Source organism: Daphnia pulicaria, chromosome 9 (assembly GCF_021234035.1).
Source record: "Daphnia pulicaria isolate SC F1-1A chromosome 9, SC_F0-13Bv2, whole genome shotgun sequence".
Classification (NCBI taxonomy): domain Eukaryota; kingdom Metazoa; phylum Arthropoda; class Branchiopoda; order Diplostraca; family Daphniidae; genus Daphnia; species Daphnia pulicaria.
This window is the reverse complement of record NC_060921.1, coordinates 2,835,869-2,852,008: the sequence shown is the minus strand read 5'-3', so window position 1 is coordinate 2,852,008 and position 16,140 is coordinate 2,835,869. Positions and strand designations below refer to the sequence as shown.

At 41.9% G+C, this 16,140-nt stretch overlaps 2 protein-coding genes and 1 long non-coding RNA gene across 3 annotated transcripts; 2 read left to right on the top strand and 1 right to left on the bottom strand.

The window, feature by feature from the left end:
- Positions 1–1,348: 1,348 nt before the first annotated feature.
- On the top strand, positions 1,349–6,803 carry LOC124313782. Its single transcript, XM_046778592.1, has 10 exons — positions 1,349–1,683; positions 1,778–2,018; positions 2,080–2,451; positions 2,533–2,676; positions 2,742–2,965; positions 3,028–3,820; positions 3,955–4,068; positions 4,152–4,388; positions 4,509–6,728; positions 6,780–6,803. The coding sequence occupies exons 1-10, from the start codon at positions 1,430–1,432 to the stop codon at positions 6,801–6,803; spliced, it is 4,623 nt and encodes a 1,540-aa protein (XP_046634548.1). The 5' UTR covers positions 1,349–1,429.
- Positions 6,804–12,569: 5,766 nt separating this feature from the next.
- Positions 12,570–13,760, bottom strand: LOC124313693. Its single transcript, XR_006910997.1, has 3 exons — positions 13,677–13,760; positions 13,449–13,604; positions 12,570–13,020 (listed from the first exon to the last, which is right to left on the bottom strand). It is a non-coding gene; the product is annotated as an uncharacterized LOC124313693 (long non-coding RNA).
- On the top strand, positions 13,078–15,897 carry LOC124312929 (serine-rich adhesin for platelets-like). Its single transcript, XM_046777512.1, has 6 exons — positions 13,078–13,383; positions 13,466–14,291; positions 14,359–14,487; positions 14,556–15,249; positions 15,322–15,510; positions 15,581–15,897. The coding sequence occupies exons 1-6, from the start codon at positions 13,300–13,302 to the stop codon at positions 15,723–15,725; spliced, it is 2,067 nt and encodes a 688-aa protein (XP_046633468.1). The 5' UTR covers positions 13,078–13,299; the 3' UTR covers positions 15,726–15,897.
- The last annotated feature ends 243 nt before the right edge of the window (positions 15,898–16,140 follow it).

Here is a 16,140-nt window from a genome sequence, read left to right as displayed (position 1 = left end):
ATTCATTTCCAATTCTGAAAAATTTGTGTCGGGTTTAGACGACCAATAAACTGAATGAAACGAGAATTCGATTCTGTTAAAAGAAAATAAAAAGTGAAAAAAAAACGACGACGACCGGATCACGACGGACTTGGGACTTTTCACATGCAAGCTGTTCTATAGGGCTTACAATTTTCGTTTTCCAAAGTGTTTGGGGCAAAAAATCATTTAAGATTTAGTTGTGGCAGTTCTTATCCTACTGTTTAGGGGCCGGAAAACTGACACATAAAAGAGAGAGAATGGAGAGAGAATGGAGAGAGAATGGAGATAGATAGTGACAGATGATATAAGCAAGTGATGGGCTGATGGCGATTTCACTAGCCAGCTTCTGTATAACGACAACTAATTTTCTTTAGGACGATTACACATTAATTGAAGGAAGGAATAAAGACAATTGATTAGTTGGTTTACATGGGGCCTTGGATTATAACGCTATTTCAGACAGTCCCTGCTCTGACTCAAGTCACAGAGTGACAGGAAAATGGTTTCAGCGTAAAGTGTGGACTGAAACTGTATGGTGTAAAGTGAAACCACAAAAAAAAATAAAACAAAACAAAAAGTAAAAAACAATTATACAACAATTCAACATTCAAGACTATCCAGAATTGAATTGATGTTTTCTTCTGCAACCAAAAAATTGTCTACAATGAAACTGACAGGAACTGGTTAAAATCCTAGCACTGTTGTTAATACTGTTCCTTTCTTAATAAGTCCTCTTCTGTGATCTCACTATTGCTTGTTGAGTCTACAATTAAGTTTTCACTTACTTTTCAAATTGTGGCAGCTGCTTTTCTTATTGGGCTCCATCGACCGAACAGATACTGCTGATATCGGAAATTGCTTACATTCCGGATAGTTTTCTTTAAATACCCCCGCACAATGTTTTCAAAGCCTCCTAAAGGGTGGTCCTTAATAAAGTGGAAAAATGACACTAACATCCATGACTGTGTCGTGTATCATCTGTACAGAAAGAAAAAGAAAAAAAAATTAGAAAAAAAAACTTCAAAAAAAAAACTTGTTGGATTGCTTCTTCTACCCCGAGAACCCTCAAGTTCCATCCAAATTATGTCCGATCAGTAATGGGTTTTTCTGACATAAACAATGTCTCGTAAACCGTTTTCCCATCTGATGAAACCATGGCGATTCGGGCCGGTTCACCGCCTCCAGTTGAGTAGCACATTTCGCAATCAATGCTGGATTTAAACGACTTTAAATTGCCGTGCGTAGCATAAGATAAGACGAAGATAAAACTGAAAACCAACATATTTTGCGTTATCCAGCCTTATCTTCCATGTCGATGTTTGATATCAGTTTCAATACCGCGGTCCTTTACAGCGGACGGTGATCTACTGGAATTCTAACGTTCTGTATTCTTAGGTGTTAAGAGAAAATGGCAGAACTTTGTTTTAGAGATTTACAATTCAGTGCGTCTTCAGCCAACCTTTTGGGAAATGATGGCAACGACCGAGGAGTCTTCAAAGAAACTTTTAAAGGTCAACCAGTCGCTGTGAAAAAATTTTTAGTGAACGGCACGGATAGTAAGATAAGTCGGCACCAAGATGAGCAGCACTGGGAAAAATTGCTCAAGTTGTGTGATAACAATCTAGTCCAGTACTTACAATGTAGCATCCAAGACGATTTTCGGTAAAAAAATACTATTTGACTAGCATTAATTAACAATTTTTAATTTGCAATTTGAAATACGGGACTTGAAGGATTTTCTTGAATATATTTACAGTTACCTTGTGATGGAATTGTGTCAGGGATCAATGCTGAACTATTGCCGCAAAACACTTGACGAGAGTGTTGCATCGCATGTCAAAGCAATTGATGTCATGTGGCAAATAACCTGCGGTCTTGATTTTCTCCACCGCCAGAAAATTCAGCACGGAAATTTAAAGTTGGAAAATGTCCTGTTTTGGAAAAGAGATTCAAAATCCAAGCGGGTTGTTGTGAAACTGGCAGGATACGGATGCATGGTACTAATTAATGATTTATGCAGTAAGGGTCCGATTCCATTTACCTTTAATAATTGTATAGGATGTCAAAACCGATCTCTTCCAACTCGGTTGCTTGTTTTACTCTGCTGCAACTAAAGAAGAAGCCGAGCCAAATGAATCCGTTCCTCTTGACAGTCTTACTGAAATCGATGATAACTTCAGAGCCCTCGCCTTGGATTTAATCAGCCTTCTTGTTCATGGATGCCTTTCAAACAGTGTCGTCGAAGCAGGCACAATACTGCGACACCCTTTTTTTACCCGCTGCACAGATGAAGGATCAAGGCTGATCGAAGACTCGGTGGACGTTAAAGTCGGTCTGATATGGAACGATAAAGAAAAAATGCAAAAATGGTTAGAGTTTATGGATGAGGGAAAATTTCCAGATGAAGATTTTGACGACTTTAAGGACATAGTAAGTGTGATGACGAAATAAAAATATTGTAGTCATTATGAAGATAATTAATCTGTTGATTTTGCACTTGTTTTTCATTAGCTTCTTGAATCGGAAAATAAGGACACACACAAAATAGTGAGAGAAGCTTTCAAAACCACACCTCAGTTATTCTCTGAATATGTTTGGCACACCGCCATTGGATCTGGGAAAATGCACATCCCAGTACCGAAAAGGAATAGCAAAGTAAGAATTCGTTACGTTCTCTACTGAAGTTTGTTCTAGCAAATTATGGGTGGAACTCTTTTTAGCCCCACTCCATAGAACTACAAGAAGAACTGGGAAAAGGAACTTATGGAACAGTATACAAATGCGACTATACGGCCGTAAATGGAAACATATTCCCGGCTGCTTGTAAGAAGTGCAATCCAAGATCAGAAGCAGAAGTGTTAACCAGAGAAATTGAGACCCATCGTAAACTAGATCACTTGTTCGTCGTCAAATATTTTGATGCCGCCGAAAAGGATTCAGAAAAGTATTGACACTGACCAGCAACTTATTTAAATCGTAATTGAGACTATTGGTTTCTTGAATTAGGTTCATTGTGATGGAGTTGTGCGAAGGATCTTTAAAGGATTACGTCGAAGGGAAGTTGGAACGAATCCCTAAAGACTCGCTAGATGAAAAGCTCCTTATTGGTCAAATTACTCTTGGTCTGGCCTACATTCACGGCGAAGGGATCATTCACAAGGATTTGAAATTGGAAAATATTCTTCTCAAGCGCGATTCGTCTAGTCTGGTTTTAGCCAAAATTGCCGATTTCGGCTTCGCCAAGGAACTGAAACCGGGCAAAACCGAGTTCAGTGAAACTGAGCATCCCGGCACAGAGACTTACATGGCACCCGAACTACTCAGTGCTCCTGGTGAAACCTACCCAGCCTCGTTCGCTAGCGATGTTTACGCTTTGGGAATCACAATTGCGCGGATTGTCTTAAAAGGAAAACATCCTTTTAGTACCAACGAAATCTGGCGGAAGGTTTCTATGATCAAGGGTCTAGTTCCGCAAAATCTCGAAGGACTCAGTTGGGATCTGATTGACTTGATTCTCAAGTTAACCGACAAATATCCAGGAAAACGACCTAATATGTTCCTAGTGTTGCTTCATCCTTATTTTGTCCTGACGAACGACAGGACCAAAAGGCATTTCGTCGATCAGATTTGGACCAGCATTCAATTAGTTAGTACGGAAGAGAATAAAAAAAGGCAGATGAGAAAAATTTTCAACAATCGAAATTTCATAGACTGGTATGAAACTCTCTCCAGAAATAAACGGGATTCCGACGAAGAAATCGAGCAAATGACAAAAGCCTTTAAGTCGTTTAGCAGTTTCGTAAGTATTTAAACCAATGTACGGTAGCCTAGAACGTATTTTTCTGCTGGTTATCGGAAACATAAACTGCAATCTTGATTAATGAACTTGAGTATCAAATAGTAATCAATCACATTAAACACGAAATATTTCAGTTAGGGTCTGACGTTAATGCCGACACTTTTTATCCAACCAAAGAATATGACCAAACAATCAAGGAAGCCATCACATCCGAATATGACGCCAATGTCGGAATTAAAATTACTCAGGTTTAAAATCGTTGATTTTTTTAATCTTATTTAATCTTATTAAGATTTAGTTCATTTATTATGTTGTTTTTCATTTTTTTTAGATGAATGGAGTCCTTAGATATTACCACCAGGCCTTCTCTCGCTATCGTTTGTACCAGTTGATTCAGCGTACACCGAAGCTTCTTTTGTCGTATTTCTGGTCGCATTTACAAGAACTAGACAACGAGTCACTATCAGTCAGTATTTTGAGATTATCAGAATATCAGGAATCCACGTGTAGAAAAAGGTGTCAGTCAAGCCAAGGAAAATTATCAGAAGCCTCACAACGCGGACACAGAGTAAATATTTAAGAATATTTATACAACGTTCTATTAATTGAGTCATGACATTATGACTAGTTTTCAAAAACCGAAAAGAAATTAGTTTCTCTATATTTACGAACAAATTTATACCTGTAGGTTATTTCCGAGTTAGAATGGATTAGCTATTACTATGGCGACGAAGAACTTGTTGACGATTTGTGGAATATCAAGTACACAGAGAGCTACGAACTATCTTCTGAAACCATTGAAGAAATGATTAAAACAGTGGCCAAATGCAACGTTTCAGAACAAGTATGGTCGAACTTGCTAGACAGATTCGGAGATGAATTTGGATTGAAAAAATTGCTCCTTTTGGTGATTAAAAGCTATGCACCGAATGCTCCAAAAGTAACAGACATGATTCTACATCGATGTGATAAGGGTATTATCGAGGAAGAAATTTCGTCAGTTATCGACGTTGCACTGTTGGCAGCAGCTTGTAATGAAGGAGACTGGGCTGCTGAAATCATGCAAGTACTTTTAAAACATGGAGGCAATCCGAATGTTGTCCAAAGTATGGATGGATACACCCCAGTGCATTACGCAGCTTTAAACGAATCCTATTCAGCGCCGAAAATCATCAAACTTCTTCTTCAAAATGGAGCAAATCCAAATTCTCCCTCAATTCCGGATGGGACCACACCCGTACATTGGGCAGCCCTGAATCAAGGGGACTATGCAGCAGAGATTTTGAAGCAACTCCTCGACAGTGGAGGTACTTTTAATGTGGTTGAAGGGTCAACTCTGTTCGAACCTATTCATTACGCAACCATAAACAGTGGTGACTCTGCGCTGGAATTGCTGGAATTGCTCCTCGAAAAACGAGGCATTGACGTCATCTGGGTTGAAAATGGTTTGACGTTGCTTCACTTTGCAATGTTCAATGAAGGAGATTGTGGACCAGATATTCTAAAAAAGTTGCTTGAAAGTGGAATGAATCCCAACGTGCCTTATAACAAGAAATTGACGCCCCTTCACCTGGCGTCAGGATCACTCAACTTAGAGAATCAGAATATATCCCTTATGAGGGACCTTTTAGAAAATGGTGGTGATCCAAATGCAGTTAACGAAGATGGATGGACACCAATTCATTGCGCAGCCGCTGATAGAAGAGAGCATGGATATGAAAAACTTAAGCTTTTATTTGATTATAAGGGAAATGCATCCATCAATGACAAAAATGGTATGACTCCTCTACATTATGCGATTTTTAATAACCGAAAATTTAGAACGGAGACGCGGGAAAATACCGGTAGCGACGAAGCAAAGCAAAGTATCGTGACGCAGAATAATCAAATTCAACGCGTTCGACTGATACTCGATAATGGGGGGAATCCCAACGCTCAAATCACACTCGGCCAATCCCCTGTACACTTCGCCGTTTGGGCTGCCATCCTTAACGAATTTTCGGAAGACATTTTGCAGTTGTTGAAAATAAAAGGAGGAAATATTCCTGATGAAATACTGTGGGCTCCTATTCATCATCCTGCCGGTAGCAGTCAATTCAGTGAAACAGCAATTGAGATACTGAAGATTCTCCTAGAATATGGAGGAGATGCAAACTTAAGTGGTGGTGACCAAGGGTTCACGCCACTCCATTTTGCCTGCAAATCTGGAAGTCATGGACTTCAGCTAACAGAAATCCTCCTGGAACATGGCGGGAATCCCAACGCTCAGAACAAACTTGGGTGCTCTCCTGTTCACAATGTCGTCGCCTTCAACGAAGGCAATGTTGGATTAGACATTTTGAGGCTGTTGCTTAAAAAAGGAGGAGATCCTAACCTTCTCAACAAAGAAGAACGTTATGCTCCCCTTCACTATGCAGCCGCCGGTCATAAAGAAAAAGGTCCTGAAAAAATAAAGATCCTCCTAGAAAATGGCGGAGACCCAAACTTAAATGGTGGTGAAAATGGGCTCACACCACTACACATAGCCTGTATGAATTCTAAAATTCATGGTCCAACAATAACAAGAATTTTACTTGAAAATGGAGGTAATCCGAATGCTCTTGATCTGCACAAGCGAATACCTCTCCATTTGGCCATCCAGCAAAACGAAAACGACCAGTTGAGATTAGAAACGATCAAATTATTACTTGAAAAAGGTGCAAATCCAAACGCTGGAGACAAAGAAGGAAGGACACCGGTTCATTACGTCGTTCAAGACAATCGGAGCAATTCGTTGAAAGTGTTAAAACTTTTATTGGAACATGGTGGAAATATCTTGCAGGAAGACAATTTTGGAATGACACCGCATCGTTTAGCCACTCGAATAGGAAGCAAGCAATATTGTCAGCCAGAACTTAAAAAATTAATTGTAAAAACGTACCGTAAAATAAAATTAATTAATTATCTCGTGTGTAATAAGCTCCGTTATTATGGTAGCAGGTAGAAATTAGGTAGGTAGCAGATAGAAAACAAAAATTCGACCAGTAAACCCAAAAAAGCCCTGATTTTTTTTAGTTCTTTTAGAATTGATTCCTATACGCTCTATATTACTAACGACCCTTGGAATTGGTACACTGAAAATAGAACTAGCAATACAAATTGTTCTAAAGCGAAAAAATTCCCTTTCGTTTGTTTATTTCTTTGTTGTTGTTCCGTGGATGCTAACAGAAAAAGGAGGGGGTCCTGTCGCGACCACGGTGGAAGCTAGACGTGCCTTATTCTCACTCCGAGTTTTCTTTGTGCTATCTCCAGCAGTCCGGCGCGCAAATTCATCTCCGCTCCTCTATTATCTCAAAAGCTAAGTCCATCGTAACCCTTTCCCCCCAGCTCACTCCCCCAGAAATGAATCAAGTTTTCTCCTTCGGGTCCAGCCCGCCAAACAAAAGACCTTTTGTAAAGCCCGCATCTGATTTCCCAGTTCTAGGTTCCCGCTCGCCCCCTCCCAGTACTCCGCATATCCCCCCAGTCATTATTTCGATCTCCGGTAACTCCCCCAATTTCAAAAATATGAAAACCGCGGAGCGTGACGCTTTCCATCTCGCCCTCAAAGAACTCGTTGGCGAAGTAGCCCATTCTTATGTTATGTTTGGAGGCGACCTTTGCGTCTTCCCAAACTCAATTGATCAACAAAAAACCCTCCTCTCCACCTACCAGCTGACAGACAGAAACTTTACTTGCTCCCTCCCTTCTTCTTCCGCCTCCAAGAGTAAGGGTGTCATTTTTGATGTCCCTGTTGATGACAAGGAAGAAGACATCCTCGCGGCGCTCTCCAACCAAAATGTCATCGCTGTTAAAAGGCTACCCATGAAAGGCCACCCTGAAATCCCCTCCACTACTGTTCTCCTCTCTTTCTCGTCCACCCTCCCAGATAGAGTCAACATGGCCGCACTCATGTACAAGGTCCGCCTGTCCATCCCTAACCCATTCCGTTGTAACAAATGCTGGCGTCTCGGCCACTCCTCCTCTAGATGCAGCTCGAGTCTTGATAAATGCAAAAAATGTGGGTCCCACCATGCACCAGATTTTCTCTGTATCACCAAATGCGTCAATTGCAGTAGTCCTTCCCATGAGTCCGACAGTGCAGACTGTCCCGAATTCCTTGAGCTCAAAGCCATCCTAAAATTCGCCACATTAAACGGGATCTCTGTTCAGGAAGCGCGTTCTAAACACAGGAGCCTATACAGCCAAGCCACCCTCAGAGCCAAACGTAGCTTGCCTCACTCAGACCCAAGTAATTCGAACCTCAACACCCCCGATCCTTTGAGCTCCCAAATTTCCTCTCTTCAAGACGAAATCAAACAGATGAGAGAGATCACTCTCCCTGGCCTAAACGCATCCATTGCCGCCTTAACTAAGGACCTCGACAACACCAAAAAGAAAGTAGATAATTTTGACCAGCGCTTCGATAATTTCGCCATAAAACAAGACTCTCGATTCGACTCTATCGAATTCTTATTGCAACAACTCACCGCTGCCATCTCTCCACTGACATCTAGCCATTCTCCTTCCTTCATTACGGGCAAAAACGTCAACCCCAACCCTGCTCTCCCCACCCCCTCTTCTAACCATAGACCAATTGTGCCTATGACCAATCCCTCCCTAAGCAGTGTCAATGACTATTCTTCAGAAAACCACCTCGCTCTCTCCAATAACATGTCTAATGATTAAGAACCTTTCTTGCCTTCAATGGAACGCCCGTGGTTTAACTAAATCCAAGCTCGAGGAGTTCCGTATCCTCCTTAATCAATTTAATCCCGACCTCGTCTTTTTGAGTGAAACTCACTGGTCCCACCATTTTTGCGTTAAATTTAAAAATTATCATACCATTAAGAAGGATCGTCATATGCGACGAGGAGGTGGCGTAGCCCTCCTTATAAAGAAATCTCTTCAATTTTCAGTTGCCAACCCCCCTATTCAAAGCTCCCTTGAAATCATCAGCGCGAGCGTTTTCACTCAATCAGGAGAAATCGAATGTTTTTCAGTTTATTGCCCCAAAGGTAACTGCTCCCAAGAAGAAATTAACCTTCTCATTTCAAGACCAAACGACTTTATCCTGGCCGGCGACCTTAACGCCCACCATCAACTTTGGGAATCCTCTCCCACTGTCAACACAGCTGGTCACTCAATCAGTAAAGCCATCATCGATCACCCCAACGCTTCTCTCATTACCCCCCTCGACTTAGGCACCCGAATCGACCCTAGCTCTGGTAAACCCTCCACTATCGACCTCTTCATCACGTCATCTCAATTCGTCTTGAATTCTAACATCAGCCTTGGCCCCTTCTGCGGGAGCGATCATCTACCGATCTTTACTACACTGAACGCGGACCCCATCCGCCTATCCTCCAAACCCCCATCATGGATTTTCTTAAAAGATAAATGGCCCAAGTGGAACGCCGATCTCGAGAACTGTCTTACTTCATCCTCCTTTCACGTTCTATCTGACCCCAAACAAATGTACGACTCTTTCAAAAACTCCATTCTATCAGCCAGCCACTTGAATTTCTCTATGACAAAATCCTCCCCAGAGTCTCTTAGGGAACCCCGTCGCCCATGGTGGTCAAACGAATGTCAAGCCGCCGTTGCATCAGCTAAAAGAGCCGAAAAGACCTGGCGTAAATCCCCACTCTCATCCGAGAAGAGATTAGCTTGGAAGAAAGCTGAAGCAATCAAGAAACGACTTATAATCTCAGCCAAAAAAGCAGCCTGGTCAACCTTCATCAATAACCTCAACCCCCAATCCAACAACAACCATGTATGGCCCTTTATGAGAGCCATGAGTGGCCAAGGAAATAACTGTATACCCATAGCCCCTGTAATTAAGAAACCAAACGGCGTCTCTCTTACTTCTCCAATAGATATTGCAGAATCATTCCTCGATTTTTTCAGCAACCCTCTTGACTCCCTATCCGACCACTCAATCGATGAAGCCACCCTCTCTCCTATCATCAATTCTCGTATAGCTGATAACTCTCCTAATCAACTTAATCTTCTCTTCACACCCTATGAATTAGAATCCGCTCTAGTTAAAATCAAAAGTAGATCCACCGGCCCAGACAACATACATAATGAAATGCTAGCCAACTTATCAAACAACAATAAACGCAGCTTACTCCTCTTGTTCAACTCCCTTTATCAGCTCTCTTTCGTCCCAGAAGACTGGAAGAAGGCAATTGTAATTCCCCTCCCCAAACCAAACAAACCATCAGATGTAGTCAGCTCCTATCGCCCAATTAGCCTCACCTCCTGCTTATGCAAACTTTTCGAACGTATCATCACAAACCGCATCTCCTGGTATGTTGAAAGCAAAAATTTGATCTGTCCAAACCAGGCCGGCTTTAGAAAACGGCGTTGTACTACTGACCACCTTGTCCAGCTAGACCTCGACATTAAAAGGAGCTTCAAAGAAAAACAGTCTACGGTGGCTGTTTTTCTCGACATTGAAAAAGCATACGATTCGGTATGGATTACCGGCCTCCTCTATAAACTGTCGAAAATCGGCATTCACGGCTCTTGTCTCGCTTGGCTATCCAATTTTCTCCAAAATCGCTCCATTTGTATCCGCCTTGGTAGTCACTCTTCAGCATTCAAACTCTTAAAAAATGGCGTTCCCCAAGGCGCCGTTATCAGTCCTCTACTGTTCAATATCATGCTTTTTGATTTCCCTCTCCCCTCTATTAACTCCAAGCTCCTACTCTTCGCCGACGACGTCACCATCTACTCAAAAGTTAAACGCCCCATTGATGCCGAAGTTACTCTCCAACCCTACTTAGATAAAGTCGCAAAATGGGGGAAAAAATGGAAACTTAAATTCTCAGCAGCCAAATCGTCCGCCGTATCCTTCACCCGTTCATATAAACCCGGGGACGACCCGCTTTTATTCATCAACGGCCGCCGCATCCCAAATGTATCAAAAGTGAAATTTCTTGGCCTTACTCTCGACTCAAAGCTCCTATGGAAAGACCACATAGCCCAAGTAGTAAACAAATGCATTAAAATTAAAAACGCCTTTTCGATCATCTGTAAAGCCTCCTATGCCCCCTCTCTCCGTTCCTTGTCATCGTTATTCAAAAGCCTAGTGCGTAGCCGCATTGACTACGGCTTAATTGTATACGGCTCAGCCAGCAAGTCCCATCTCAACAAAATCGACGTCGCCGCTAGATCTATTCTCCGCATCATCCTCGGTTCAAAACCCTCTTCTCCTACGGAAGTCATTTACGCCGAATCAAATACTGAGCCCGTCGCCTACAGAAGAGAATGGCTCGCCTCCAAATATGTGATTAACCTCAGCTCAAACCCCAGAAATTTAACGTTCAACTCAATAAAAGCTTTGTTCTCATCCTCCGACCAATGGCCAACGAGATGCTCCCCATGTCTGCTCTCAATCTGCTCCAATCTTAAATTAAAGAATCACAACCTGTTTAGCCTCTCCTCTGACATCACCTACCCGTCTTCCATTCCCCCTCCCCCATGGTCTCCCCCTCTCTTTGAATCTAAATGGTTCCCTCTCAAAAAATCAGCCGCCTCAATTAATCCACAGCTCACCTCTATCATCTTCAACTCCCTCGTGGAAAATATACCCCCGCCCGACATCATCATCTTCACCGACGGCTCTGTCAAATCAAGCCCTCCTCGCTCTACATGCGCCATCTTCATTCCCGCTCTTAACTGCTCTAAATCCTGGCTCCTCTCCCAAGGTTCCGGTATATTCACCGCCGAACTCTACGGAATTCTAAAAGCACTCGAATCAATCTACGCTCTAGACCAACTTCCTCCTTGCATCCACATTTTCTCAGATTCCAGCTCCGCCATCAAGGCCCTCTCGTCCCCCATATCCCCAATTCATAGTTGCATCTCGGAGATCAAAAATCTCCTCAATTGTCTCCTCTCTAGTGGCACCAAAACAATTATTTACTGGATTCCCAGTCACTCCGGTATTACCGGTAACGAAATAGCGGATAACCTTGCCTCCGACGACAGCGACCCCTCCTCCAGAAGCCTAATCGAAAATTCCCTATCAACAGGGGAACTCATCTCGTCATTGAAACATTCTTGGGAACAATCGCTTCTAGCTCACCTTCACAAATGCAAAAAGCCTTGCGTTCAAATGAGAACCAAGCCTGGCTTCATCCCATGGCACCACTCCAAAGACAGAGCAACATCAACTTGCCTTCACCGCTTGAGAAACGACCACAACCATCTAAACGCTTTCGCTCACCGCATCGACCAAGATGCTGACCCGAGCTGCCGATTTGGTTGCCCAGCCATCGAATCTACAAAACATGTCTTAATTGATTGTCCTACCCATCACGCTCATCGCCTTAATCTCATCCGTTTCCTCAACTCAAATCGTCTCCCCTTGAACCCTCAAACGCTCCTGGGCCTCGACCCCTCAATCAGCCCAAAAACTCAATTTAAACTCAACAATCTCCTGTCATCATACCTAAGCAAAACGGGCCTCCGACTTATCGCATAATTCTCAAACCTACCTCATCTCCTCCCCCCCCCCCTCTTCATCTCCACCTAAAATCAAATCCAAAAGCTCCGAAACACAGTATTCATCCTCGCCGGTGCATGAGGGTCCTCCAATAATTTATTCGGAAGACCAGATGTCAGCCTTAAATCTGGCTCCCCTGGATCCTAGATGCCAAGGCAGACGCACCTAAATTCTCACCAACAACCACCAACAGAAAAAGGAGAGAGGGTTAGAAGGATCATTTCCAATTCTGAGAAATTGTGTCGGGTTTAGAAATGTAGAACACCAATAAAATTATTGAAACAAGAATTTGATTCTGTTAAACGAATGTCAACGAAATTTAAAATTGAAACTATTATACGCAATAGAAGAAATCGCACCTTCTAACAGGTCTAGTTTCGTGAGAAAGAAAATAAAATGTGGAGAAAAACAGACACGGATCAACACGGATAAGACTTGTGACTTTTCACATGCAAGCTATTCTTTAGGGCTTACAACTTTTGTTTTCTTAAATGTTTGGGGCAACAAATCAATTAGGATTTTCTTTTGTCAGTTCTTATCCTATTGTTTAGTTGCCGGGACAATGAAACATAAAAGACCTCCGGAAAGAATCGAGATAGTGACAGATGAAGCAAGTGATGGCGATTTCACTAGCCCAGCTTCTGTGCGACGACGACTGACTTTCCTTTGGGCGATTACAAAACAAAAGTGGAGATAAAGACAAAAATCTGTTGGTTCATAACTTCATATAGCTTGCTTAGCTAGCTTGGAAAACACTATCCCTGACAATCCTTGCTCTGACTCAAGTCACAGAGTTACACAAAAATTGATTTCAGTGTAAAGTGTGGACTGAAACTTAGGGTGCATAGTGGAACCACAGACGTAAAAAAAAATAAAACCAAAAAAAGGGAAGAACAATTCAACATTCAAGACTATCCCGAGTTAAATTGATCTTATCTGTTGCATGGTGAGCAACAAAAATTTGTCTACAATGAAACTGACTGGAACTGTTCATCATTCTAGAACTGTTGTAACTGTTCCTTTCTTTGTAAGTCCACTTTAACGTGATTTCACTACTACTTATTGAGTCTACATAATAAGGTGTTAACTTACTTTTCAAATTGTGGCAGCTGCTTTTGTTATTGGGCAGCATCGGTCCAACAGATGCTGTTGATTGCGGGAATTGCTTTTGCAGTGAAGATGTCGTCACGGGTTACCAGAACGTTATTTGCCTTGGAGTTCCTTTCACAGAGATACAAAACACCTTTACTGCTGGAAACACGGGATTTGTTAATATTAATCGTTTCGATATCGTACCGAAAATTGGAGACACTCAAATACCTGCTGGACTGCTGGGCATCCATAAAGCACTTATCATTCATCTTGCCAGTTGCGGAAATAATCTCATGGAAATCGATCGCAATGCTTTCCAGTCGTCTGCTTCCACCATGGAAGAGTTTGTTGTCTACGATTGCAACGTTGCGTCTTTGGTGTGGACATTTTTGGACAGTTTTACTAATGTAAACTTGTTGCAATTGGAAGGTGCCATCAATATCCAATCCCTGGGAAATTTACCTTCACTTCCCAGTTTAAAACGGCTGTCCATCACCGATTGCAAAGGATTCAGTTCACTCAATTTCCCTGGGTCATCTCTCGGTGGTTTGCAAAACCTCATCATGACGGAAAATGTGGAACTGACTGATGGAAAAGCCGAGTCGATCCTAGCAACGTTGAATGGGGCTAGTAAATTAGAAATTGTGTCTTTGAAAAACAACCCGTCTATCACCGCCATTCCAAATACGTTGGCCAATTTAGTCGCTTTACATTCGTTGGATGTTTCCTTGTGTGACATAAATTCCATCTCTTCCGGCTCTCTTTCCTTCTCCGCCGATGTCAAATTGCTAGACCTCACGAAAAATTCTCTATCGGACATCTTTGATGACTCTTTCGAAAAAGGTATTTAATATTAAGTTCATAGAGATAAAGTAAGTCTTTTTTAAATGTTATTCTATTCCATATCAAGGTTATTATGGCAACGCGAACGTTTCACTCGATGGTAACCAGTTGACAAAATTCAGTTCGACCGTTTTCCTGAAAATCCTGGCAGAAATGCAAACTTCCCAAACACCTGGCAGTGTCTTCATTAGAAACAGTTAAAACTTCTTACATATGATTGCGTAATAACATCATAATTTAAATTTCTATGCATGAATTTTACAGACCCCGTAAAATGCGACGATTGCCAAATGGCCTGGCTCATCCGCGACTATCGAGAACTGCTGCCATTCGTCTCCGGACAATGTTCCAACGCAACGGAATTTCAGGATCTCAATCCCAGTTGGTACGATGATCAACTCTGTGAAGCCTTGACTACCACCGAACAACCGACGACAACATTTGAACCCACAACAACATTTGAATCCACAACATTTGAATCCACAACGACATTTGATCCAACAACGTCTGATTTGATTACAACGTTTGAAACGACTCAAGAAACTGAATCAACAACAGAAATTATACCGTCAACAATATCTGAATCGACCACCCAAACTACTGCAAATAGCACAATATCTACCGACACGACTGTAGTTCAAGTGAATACTACGTCATCATCGTCAATGCCAACCGATTCACAGACAACTACAAACCCAACAAGCCTCAGTAGTGGAATGACAACGTCTTCCACAGGATCCTCAACAGCGACTAGTGATGTTAACTCAACAACGACGACTGGGAATCCCAATAGTAGCATAACTACGACATCGACTTCATCCAGTTCCGGTTCTAGCACCACCCCAGCGCCGGATCCACCCGCCGAAATTAATTACGACATTTTCTTTTACATCCTTTACGGAGTTTTGGGCGGGATCGCCTTAATTTTGATTTTTGGATTCATCTTTCTGGATTACAAGTCAGTTTCCTTCTTCATTAAATGTTCCTTCAATAACTTAAGATTTTAATCCAATATCCAATCATTGCACAGGAGAAGGAGAGCATTAAGGGCAAGGACAAGTTTCAATAATTCTTCTTCACGTGACTCATCCTTACCTCGACGGATGGATCCTGAAAACTACAATCCTCGTTCCCTGGAGCAAAGAAATTTTGATCCTCGTGTCTCTTACGTCCGAATGCCGGAACCTCGTCCGCCAACATCTACCGACAATTATTTGAGGTGAGTTTTCGATATAATGTTGTTATTTTTAAATTGGGTTACATCGAATTAATTATTGGTGATGGATCAGAAATTACCCGCAGAGTGGAGGACAACCCTTCAGAGGTCCTGCTACGATTACCACGCCCTATCAACAGCCGCCATCCGCCAAGAATCAACCCCCTCCGGTTCCGCCAACTGGTCGAGTACGAGGATTAAGAAGAGCTGGATTCTAATTTTCCACAACATCTAAGACATCTAAAACAAACAAAGAAACGTGATTTATCACGCCGTGTACATAATCACCGTGTAATAAAATTTATCCTATCATCAGTAAATATCTAACGTGCGTGATGAAGCGTATGATACAGTAAAAAAAAGTTACACCAGCAAAATTATATCCGGGAATAAAAAGGTAACAGGCAACAAGAAAATGAAGCAATGGAAGAAAATTAATTTGTGCAATTAAGGTTTCCGGGTACGTTGGTTGCGCTTGTGCTTTCTTTAATGTTGCACATGCGTAGAAAATAATTTGATAAGCACCAACAATAAACAACCTAAAATTGAACTCTTACAAGAAATAAACTATAAAACATTTTTTCTTATGTCCTAGAATTTCATTTCAAAACGACACGTAACATATTGGTCATT

What these genes read in the sequence shown, in the direction of transcription:
- LOC124313782 (XM_046778592.1), top strand. Translation starts at nt 1,430, where the DNA reads ATGGCAGAACTTTGTTTTAGAGATTTACAATTCAGTGCGTCTTCAGCC. An exon ending in TGGCAGGATACGGATGCATG is followed by an intron (nt 2,019 to 2,079) that starts GTACTAATTAAT and finishes ATAATTGTATAG; the next exon opens with GATGTCAAAACCGATCTCTT. An exon ending in CAGAACTTAAAAAATTAATT is followed by an intron (nt 6,729 to 6,779) that starts GTAAAAACGTAC and finishes GTGTGTAATAAG; the next exon opens with CTCCGTTATTATGGTAGCAG.
- LOC124312929 (XM_046777512.1), top strand. Translation starts at nt 13,300, where the DNA reads ATGGTGAGCAACAAAAATTTGTCTACAATGAAACTGACTGGAACTGTT. An exon ending in CAGTGTCTTCATTAGAAACA is followed by an intron (nt 14,488 to 14,555) that starts GTTAAAACTTCT and finishes TGAATTTTACAG; the next exon opens with ACCCCGTAAAATGCGACGAT. An exon ending in TCTACCGACAATTATTTGAG is followed by an intron (nt 15,511 to 15,580) that starts GTGAGTTTTCGA and finishes GTGATGGATCAG; the next exon opens with AAATTACCCGCAGAGTGGAG.